Genomic DNA, 10,442 nt, shown 5'->3' with positions numbered 1-10,442 from the left:
CAGTTTGACTTTCATTTCTGCCAGATATTGATCTGGACCTCCTTCTATGCTACCTGGGAGTTTCCAGACCATACAAGGGCTATAATGAAATCCCAAACTTACCTGAGGGCAGACTATGGGTACAGACTTTTAGGGGCTGAAAAAAATTTATTTTCTACCCATTGTCCATGTTAAGGCAGACATGCTTCCTTATCACAAACCTATGTTTTTTTAGTGGATTTATTTCCAGTGACGGTTTTGATTTTATACAAAGATCTTTGTCACAACTCTCTGGACTGTAGCCCACCAGGCTCCTCAGTCCATGGGATTCTCCAGGCAAGAATACTGGAGTGGGTTGCCATTTCCTTCTCCAGGGGATCTTCCCAACCCAGGGACTGAACCAGGTCTTTCGCATTGTGGGCAGATGCTTTAACCTCTGAGCCACAAGGGAAGCTATTGACTTCACCTTGTCACAACTCTCTTTCTTATAAGGATCCAAAATCATGTAATCAGTCTTAGTGAGAGATTAAAATGTAAGCATTCAAATCTTGATAGAGCAACCAGCTTTAAGTCTCACTCAGAACAAGCCACAATGTATACCTAGGAAATTTCCTTTCCTAGTTTCTGTTTCATTGTTTGAGAGGAAGATCTTTGGGTTTTTTTCTGGCCAACTGAGCTATTCATTTGGAAGGAGTCTTTCAAACCTTCAGGGTTTCCAAGTAGTTTCTAGAATAAGGATTTTTGGCTATTTGTAAAAACAAACAAATTTAAAAAAAAAAAAACACAGCAAAACAGAAAACTTTTACTCTTCCCTTAGTTTTGAGAGCGTGTTCTCTGGGTTGTAGAGAGACTCTACTGAGTCGTGTGCCAGCCACTCTGGAAATGAACTGTGTCACCCTGGGGCAGCTCCTGGAAGCCTTGCCTCTGTGATGTGTTCTCACACTCCTGTCCAGGTGGCTGGACAATGATTTGTTGCGCAGTCACTCAGTCGTGTCTGACTCTTTTGCGACCCCATGGACTGTAGCCCTCCAGGCTCCTCTGTACATGGGATTTCCCAGGCAAGAATACTGGAGAGGATTGCCATTTCCTTCTCCAGGGGATCTTCCTGACCCCAGGATCAAACCTGTGTCTCCTGCATTGCAGGCAGATTCTTCTACCACTGAGGCACCAGGGAAGCCTGGGCTGTGAGTGGGTATACTCAAACTGTGCCGACTAGATTCCTTTCTCTTGAAATTTTGAATTTTATATTCCAAACTACTGTTAGTCTTGCCCTCATGGTCCTGAGATAGTTCTTTTAACAAGCTCAGTCTCAGAGCTAGTTGTTAGTATACAGCTTAATAATATGATTATTATTTTTGCCAAAGCCTGCTGCCGTAAACAGTTTGGAGACCTGGTATATAATTGTGCCTAAAACAATGTGAATAGGTACCGTGAAACTAACTTTATTCAATACTAATTGGGAAGTGATTTTACAGTTTTAATAAGGATAACACTGTGATTCTTCATGCTTACTTTCAAAGCAACTTTAATTTTATTATTTCCTCTCAACTATTTTGCAAGTGATAGAGATACTTTGTTTTTGCCAGGTTTTCACATTTACAAGAGTATACAGAAGTTCAGACACTTGCTCAGAACATGGCACCCTGGGCCCTGGACTTTTGGCCTAGGGCATTTTCAAAATGTGTGAATCACCTCTCTAAAAAGCAAGTTCCCCCTGAGGAAATGTTTTGTTTTGTTTTTTTTTTTTTCTGTCTATGGCAGGGGACATCAAGGAGACGGTGGGATCTGTTAAGAGGTGTTGAGCTCAGTGGGGAAATCTCTCAAATGCTGTATGAGTTCAGAGTTATCCTTCCTGCATAATGGAAATTGTGTCACCTCTCCTCCCATTACTCCTCCCATAAGTAGCCAATCACTGGCCTAAAATTAATGTTTAAATCATCAGAATGAGTAGAGAAAGCAGTTCAGCTTAGTCCTCAATTAGCATAAATCGGTGCTATTTTCAAAGAAAACTCTGGACGATGTCCAAATTCGTGATGATACAAAGGGCTCTTGAGATCCATAGAACGTGATGCTTTTTGTGTGGTCATCAGTTAAGGGCTCTACAATACAAGGAGAGTGACATGCAATTACACACATACACAGGATTATCCATTTGTAGTCTCTTGTGAGGGAAAATAAAAAACCTCTAAAGATAAAAGTAGCAAGTTAAAAATTATTAATGGTCATAATGAAATACTTTACATGTATTATCTACTTCTCCAATTATAAAGTAAGAGCGAATGAAAGCATGTCAATCCTCAATCTTAAGTGAATTATCCAAAATGACATCACTTATAGCTAGATGGTTCAGGAACACTATATCATATCTGTAGGATTAAAAAAAACTCAAGTTCTTCCTACCGCATTACACCTCTCAACTGCCAAGGTGACCCTCAAGTGAATCACAACCTTCAAATTTCTCTATTTTATTTTCATTTTTTAATTAAAAATCCACAAAAATTTAATTTTTCCATTGTAAGTGGTTACCATTATAAGTTTTTCCATGATAAGTAGCCTTACCTACTGCTATGACTTAGACAAACCAAATCAAAGCAAAACAAAACCAAAACCTCTCCAAAAGCTAGTTTGAGCTTTTCTTTTTTTCAGAAGTTAATCCAAATACACTCCCATTATCACCTTCCTGTATCTTCTCCATCCACCAACCAGTTTATAAACTCTATTTGGAGTTAAGCTTTTAAAAAGGCTATGCCTCAAGTAATTTTTTTTCAAAGAGGGAGAAATTTTTTTCTTAAAATTTCTCATCAAATAGTTCTGTTGCTTCTGATTGATTTCTATAAGAGAGCTTCTAGCCATTTTAATCACTTTTATATTCAGTGGAGATATTTATAGATAGGTCAACTTGGATATCATGTTAAATCTGTTTGAACCCATAGTTCTCAAACTTGAGTGGTTTAGTCGCTAAGTCATGTCCAGCTCTTTGCGACCTCACGGACTGTAGCCTGCCAGGCTCCTCTGTCCATGCGATTTTCCAGGCAAGAATACTGGAATGAGTTACCATTTCCTTCTCCAGGGGATCTTCCTGACCCAGGGATTGAAACTGGGTCTCCTGTATTACAGTCAGACTTTTTACCAACTGAGCTACCAGGGAAGCCCATTATCACCTGGGAAGCTCAAAATCGCCTGGAGGGCTTGTTAGACACGCCTCTTGGGCTCATCCCCAGAACGTCTGAAATGAGACTGAGAACTGGGATTTCCATAAAATTGCCAGGTGATGATAATTCTGCTGGCCTTGGAATCATATTTTTGGGTTTTCTGATATAAACTTATTTTAGCCTTATTGTAATTTTATTCTGATATATAGCAGAATCTGCATGCATTTCTAAATATATTTTTAATTAAAAGAAATTAGAACATTAATGTGAGAGTCATTGAAATTAATTATACCTATACAATCTTTTTGATAATATCCATCACCCATTCAGCCTCAGGATCCAAACAAATTAATTTTTCATCTTTCAATGTGACTCTGAAAAGAAAAGAGTATTTTGGTTAAATCATAACTGCATATAATTTAATAACACTTGAAATTTATTCATTACAATTTCTGTAACATGAAATTCATGTGCTTAAAATGAACACATAAATATTTTAAACTAATTGTGTTATTAGAATGTAACTTTTAATCATATCAGTGTACATAACAATTTTTTTAAAAAAATCAACTAGAAAAGAAATTTCCTAGAGTCTTTTGAGACATCAGCTGATAATCAGTGAACATTTACTAGACTTAAAATGCACAGGGTATAGTGTCAGACTCTGGAAATCTACATATAGAGGGTATCTTCCACGCTGCCAGTTATCAACCACTTACTATGTACTCTTTATCAGTACACCTCTGCAAATTTGGTTAGATTTTAAGTCTTCATTAAAGTCTCATTTATTATCGGGAGAGAGGAGGATACCATAAACTAGTTATTTAAATTTGTTTGTTTGTTTGTTTGTTTTTATTTTTTAAAATTTTATTTATTTATTTATTTATTTTTAATTTTTATTTTTACTTTATTTTACTTTACAATACTGTATTGGTTTTGCCATACATTGACATGAATCCACCACAGGTGTACATGCGATCCCAAACATGAACCCCCCTCCCACCTCCCTCCCCACAACATCCCTCTGGGTCATCCCCATGCACCAGCCCCAAGCATGCTGTATCCTGCATCGGACGTAGACTGGTGATTCGATTCTTACATGATAGTATACACGTTTCAATGCCATTCTCCCAAATCATCCCACCATCTCCCTCTCCCTCTGAGTCCAAAAGTCCGCTATACACATCTGAGTCTTTTTTGCTGCCTTGCATACAAGGGTCATCATTGCCATCTTTCTAAATTCCATATATATGTGTTAGTATACTGTATTGGTGTTTTTCTTTCTGGCTTACTTCACTTTGTATAATCGGCTCTATGATCCACCTCCCAGAATTCTGGAAATAAAAGCAAAAATAAACAAATGGGATCTAATTAAAATTAAAAGCTTCTGCACAACAAAGGAAAATATAAGCAAGGTGAAAAGACAGCCTTCTGAATGGGAGAAAATAATAGCAAATGAAACAACTGACAAACAACTAATCTCAAAAATATATAAGCAACTTAGGCAACTCAATTCTGGAAAAGTAAACAACCCAATCAAAAAATGGGCCAAAGAACTAAATGGACATTTCTCCAAAGAAGACATACGGATGGTTAACAAACACATGAAAAGATGCTCAACATCACTCATTATTAGAGAAATGTAAATCAAAACCACAATGAGGTACCACTTCACACCAGTCAGAATGTCTGTGATCCAAAAATCTGCAAGCAATAAATGCTGGAGAGGGTGTAGAGAAAAGAGAACCCTCCTACACTGTTGGTGGGAATGCAGACTAGTACAACCACTATGGAAAACAGTGTGGAGATTCCTTAAAAAATTGCAGATAGAACTGCCATATGACCCAGCAATCCCACTGCTGGGCATACACACCGAGGAAACCAGAATTGAAAGAGACACATGTACCCCAATGTTCATCGCAGCACTGTTTATAATAGCCAGGACATGGAAACAACCTAGATGTCCATCAGCAGATGAATGGATAAGAAAGCTGTGGTACATATACACAATGGAGCATTACTCAGCTGTTAAAAAGAATACATTTGAATCAGTTCTGATGAGATGGATGAAACTGGAGCTGATTATACACAGTGAAGTATTTAAATTTATTCTGCAGTTTTCAACTGCACTTAACAGAACAGCAAAGCTCCATCCCTTTGAGGTTTGTTACATGAGGACCAGTTAAACCAGTCAGTCCTAAAGGAAATCAACCCTGAATATTCATTGGAGGGACTGATGCTAAAGCTGAGGCTTCAATACTTTGGCTACCTGGTGTAAAGAGCCGAGTCATTGGCAAAGAACCAGATGGTAGGAAAAATTGAAAGCAAAAGGAGAAATGGGCAGCAGAGAATGAAGTGGTTAGATAGCATCACTGACTCGATGGACATGAATTTGAGCAAACTCTGGGAGACAGTGGAAGAAAACAGAGCATGGCCTGCTGTAACCCAGGGCATCACAAAGAGTCGGACACAACTTAGGACTGAACAACAACAGCAACATGAGGATCAGATCATAATAAAAATTGTAATGATAATAACATAATAATAAATTACCAATAAATTCAGTAAATTACCAATAAAAGGATAGCCACAAAACATCACACACGATAGTGAGAACTTGAAATTATTGTATTGCCAAGACAAGAGAAAGTGGTAGTCGTTCAGTCTTGTCCAGTTCTTTGAGACTCCATGGACGGTAGCCCATCAGGCTACTTAGTCCATGGAATTCTCCAGGCAAGAATTCTGGAGTGGTTTGCCATACCCTTCTCCAGGACAAGGCTGCCTGCCATTACCACAGCCATCTCAACAAAACTAGAAAGAGTCATAAGATCTCCAAAGGGGAAACTAAACTGCCGTTATTCCCATATGACAATGACAGACTTTCTTTTGGGGGGCTCCAAAATCACTGCAGATGGTGACTGCAGCCATGAAATTGAAAGACGCTTACTCCTTGGAAGAAAAGTTATGACCAACCTAGATAGCATATTCAAAAGCAGAGACATTACTTTGGTGACAGAGATATGTATAGTCAAAGCTATGATTTTTCTAGTAGTCATGTATGGATGTGAGAGTTGGACTCTAAAGAAGGCTGAACACTGAAGAATTGATGCTTTTGAACTGTGGTGTTGGAGAAGACTCTTGGAGAAGACACTTGGTCTGCAAGGAGATCAAACCAGTCAATTCTAAAGGCAATCAATCCTGAATATTCATTGGCAGGATGATGCTGAAGCTGAAACTCCAATACTTTGGCCACCTGATGCAAAGAGCCGACTCTTAAGAAAAGATCCTAATGCTGGGAAAGATTCAAGATAGGAGGAGAAGGGGACGAGATGGTTGGATGGCATCACTGACAAAATGGACATGAGTTTGAGCAAGCTCTGGGTAAAGGACAGGGAAGCCTGGTGTGCTGCAGTCCATGGAGTTGCAAAGAGTCAGACAAAACTGAGCGCCTGAACAACAACAGCACGAGTAAAGTGCTGATGGTTGCAAAATCAGTACAATATTTTATATCAAAATGCAAATAACAACTAAAATGTGAAATTTTATAAAGCTATCCTTTACAATAGGATCAAAAAGAAATAGCATTGCAGATTAGTGGGAAAATAATGATAATTTATTACATAGTGCTGGAACATGGCAACCCACTCCAGTGTTCTTGCCTGGAGAATCCCAGGGAAGGGGGAGCCTGGTGGGCTGCCATATTTGGGGTCACACAGAGTCGGACACGACTGAAGTGACTTAGCAGCAGCAGCAGCAGCAGCAGCTGGAACAGTTGATGAACCATAAAAATAAAAATGGATAATTCCTTCACATCATATGCAAAAATTAATTCCAGATGGATTAAAGCTTTAAATACAAAGGAAAAGACTGTAAAAAAATTTAGCAGACAATACAGAAGAATATTTTTATGAACTCTGTGAAACAAAGTTTTTTTTAACTAAAACACTAGAAGTGCTAACCAGAAAAGGGAATGTTGCTAATCTAAAGCATATTAAAAATAAATCTATACTAATTGAAAGGACACCACAGAAAGAATAAAAACATGAACCAAAAATTGGAAAATGAGCTTTTCTATCCATAAATATGATGAGGGTTTAATATCCAGAATGTGTAAAGAACACCTGTGAGGCAATAAAGAAAAGGTTATTCATAAAGTTATTAAGAGAGTAGATCTGGAGAGTTCTCATCACAAAGAAAAAACTATTTTTAATTTATCTATGAGATGATGGAGGCTAACTAAACTTATTGTAGTAATGATTTCACAATATATATAATTCAAACCATTATGCAATACACCTTAAATTTATAGTAATGTATGCTAATTATGTTTCAATAAAACTTGGGGAACAGTCACCAAAAAAAGACTTCTCCCTCTACATCTTCACTACTTACATGATTTCTTTTCTGTTGCAGTGAGCACCTTCAGGGATTATCTGGACTTTTGCAATGAATTTGGGAGAAATAAAGTCAGAGTGTGTCTGAATACACTGGCATCGCAGCTCTTGGCTTTCAGAGGGATCAGCTGTGTGAGAAAATAAGAGTGAAACACTAAGAACAAAGACAGCCGTGATGTTTATTCCTGACTTATGAAATCTGAGATCAATGCAGCAAGATACTCAACTCACCAAATACCACCAGAAATCTTTAGGGAGACAATCACATAAATATAATCATTTGCTATTGTTATGATCAATGAAACTATTGAATATCTACTATATTTGAGAAATGGGTAAATGTACTAGACCAATAATTTACTGCTTGAAGGCATATATGGTCAATAAGAAATGTTTAATGATAAAAATCAACTTCATTGCATTCTACAAAGTATTTTAAATACCAAAATTTCATGTGAATTCTATCAGTTGAAGGTGGCAATTTCCACCATTAAAATAAACGCCCTAAACCTTTTTGCAGTGTGCTGCTGCTGCTTCTTGTTCAGTCTTTAAGTCGTGACTGACTCTTTGTAACCCCATGGACTGTAGCTCGCCAGCCTCCTCTGTCCGTGGGGTTTTCCAGGCAAGAATATTGGCATGAGTAGCCATTCCCTTCTTCAGGGGATCTTCCCGACCCAGGGACCGAACCTGTGTCTCCTGCACTGGCAGGTAGATTCTTTACCACTGAGCCACCAGGGAAGCCCATGCTGCTGCTATCATCTTTAATAAGAAAAACACAGACCCTTACAGTGTACCCATTTGCCAGCACAGGAGACATGAGAGACATGTGTTCACTCCCTGGGTCGGGAAAGTCCCCTGGAGAACGAAATGGCAACCCACTCCCCCATTCTTGCCTGGAGAATCCCATGGACAGAGGAGGCTGGTAGGCTACAGTTCATAGTGTTGCAAAGAGTCAGAAACAACTGAAGTGATGACTTAGCACGCACACGTGTGTGTGGGTATTCATAACGTCCTCAATATTAATTAATTAATTCAACAGACTTAAAAAATATAACTCAACAGGAACTTCTTTGATATTCCACAATCTAAGTGTATGTGCTGCTTAGGTTTTAATTTTATAGTTTCTACATTTTGCCCTAAAACCAGATTCAATCTCATTTGATTTGGAAACATTTGGGCTTCGAAGTTTTCCAAAGCCAAGAAGGAAAAGAAGAAAGCCATAGTTTCTTACCAAAGAGGCCCAGGACAAGGATGGCCAACAGGAGGAATATTTGTGAGCTCTCAGTAGCCATGTCTGTGCTTGATCTTGATCCTTGTTTGAATGGTAATGTCAATAGTGCAGCCTCTCTTATATGCTCTCTGTAACCATGGAAATTTTTTGTTGTTCTTGCACTCTCCGTGAAGAATAGAAGGAACAGTTTATTCAAGTGGCATATTTGTCACTTACAAGTCAATGAGGAAGCTGGGTTTGTTTTTCAAGCTTTGTTTTAACTGAGGGGTTTCAGGCATGAGGATGTACTGAATAGAAACATGAACCCATTATTCCCTGGGAGGGAAACTGCATGATTGTGAAGGGTTCAGGTTCAGTTATAATTAGTATACAAAATGGAATAATAAAAGATATCTATGCATCTTTTCAAAGGTCATGTTTGTACAATGTAGGAAATGAAGATGCTTTTCCTCCTCAAGTATTTACTTTTGGCTTTTGCGCCTATTCGCGTAAATCCATTCAAGGTTATAATAGATTCTTCCAAGCTCTAACTATACTCATAATGTGTGCATGCATGTGCGCTAAGTTGCCTCAGTCTTGTCCAACTCTCATCCCATGAACTATAGCCCACCAGGCTCCTCTGTCCATTGTATTCTTCAGGGAAGAATCCTGGAGTGGGTTGCCGTATCCTTCTCCAGGGGATCTTTTCGACCTAGGGGTAAATCCTGTGTCTCTTATGTCTCCTACATTGGCAGGCAGATTCTTTACCACTAGCGCCACTGGAGAAGCCCTGTACCTAAAGTATGGGTAATAAAGATACTGAGGGCTCCCCTTGTGGCCCAAGTGGTAAAGAATCTGCCTGCAGTGTGGGAGACCTGGGTTTGATCCTTGTGTTGGTAAGACCCCCTCTAGAAGGGAACAGCTACCCACTGCAGTACTCTAACCTGGAGAATTCCATGGAGAGAGGAGCCTGGCAGGCTGCAGTCCATGGGGTCGTAAAGAGTCAGACATGATGGAGTGACTTGCACTTTCACAAAGATACTGAATGAAGTTCAGATTACAGCAACCCTTGTCCTGTCAAGAACAGCAAATTATGGTTTCCTTACGGTTTAAAGGAAGCAGTTTCAAAAGGCTTGAAGCTGAATTAATTCAGTGGATTAGGAACTTTATTTTTTTTCTTCAGCGGTTTTATAAGTGCCCTTCATTATCCTATACATCTCATTTATTTATATATATGTGTATATATGTGTATATATATGTGTGTGTGTGTAAAAAAGATATCACATACTATGTTGCTTCAGTTCAGTTCAGTTGCTCAGTCATGTCCAACTCTTTGCGACCCCATGAATCGCAGCATGCCACGCCTACCTGTCCATCACCGACTCCCGGAGATCACTCAGATTCACGTCCATTGAGTCAGTGATACCATCCAGCCATCTCATCCTCTGTCGTCCCCTTCTCCTCCTGCCCTCAATCCCTCCCAGCATCAGAGTCTTTTCCAATGAGTCAACTCTTCGCATGAGGTGGCCAAAGTACTGGAGTTTCAGCTTTAGCATCATTCCTTCCAAAGAAATCCCAGGGCTGATCTCCTTCAGAATGGACTGGTTGGATCTTGCAGTCCAAGGGACTCTCAGGAGTCTTCTCCAACACCACAGTTCAAAAGTATCAATACTTCAGTGCTCAGCCTTCTTCACAGTCCAACTCTCA

At 39.1% G+C, this 10,442-nt stretch overlaps 1 protein-coding gene across 1 annotated transcript; it reads right to left on the bottom strand.

Moving 5' to 3' along the window:
* Positions 1–1,487: 1,487 nt before the first annotated feature.
* Positions 1,488–8,845, bottom strand: LOC138442925 (C-X-C motif chemokine 15-like). The gene is made up of 4 exons (XM_069595041.1): positions 8,757–8,845; positions 7,524–7,653; positions 3,424–3,505; positions 1,488–2,078 (listed from the first exon to the last, which is right to left on the bottom strand). Exons 1-3 carry the CDS (start codon positions 8,815–8,817, stop codon positions 3,424–3,426), a joined length of 273 nt encoding a protein of 90 aa, XP_069451142.1. The 5' UTR covers positions 8,818–8,845; the 3' UTR covers positions 1,488–2,078.
* Between the last annotated feature and the right edge of the window lie 1,597 nt (positions 8,846–10,442).

Source organism: Ovis canadensis, chromosome 6, assembly GCF_042477335.2.
Source record: "Ovis canadensis isolate MfBH-ARS-UI-01 breed Bighorn chromosome 6, ARS-UI_OviCan_v2, whole genome shotgun sequence".
In the NCBI taxonomy this organism is placed as follows: domain Eukaryota; kingdom Metazoa; phylum Chordata; class Mammalia; order Artiodactyla; family Bovidae; genus Ovis; species Ovis canadensis.
This window is presented reverse-complemented; position numbering and strand designations above follow the sequence as displayed.

Excerpts from the sequence above, each read along its gene's own strand:
- LOC138442925 (XM_069595041.1), bottom strand. The coding sequence starts at position 8,817 with ATGGCTACTGAGAGCTCACAAATATTCCTCCTGTTGGCCATCCTTGTC. Across the intron at positions 7,654-8,756 it reads CCTTGTCCTGGGCCTCTTTG|CTGATCCCTCTGAAAGCCAA; the intron begins GTAAGAAACTAT and ends TTTCTCACACAG. Across the intron at positions 3,506-7,523 it reads TGCAACAGAAAAGAAATCAT|AGTCACATTGAAAGATGAAA; the intron begins GTAAGTAGTGAA and ends TTTTCTTTTCAG.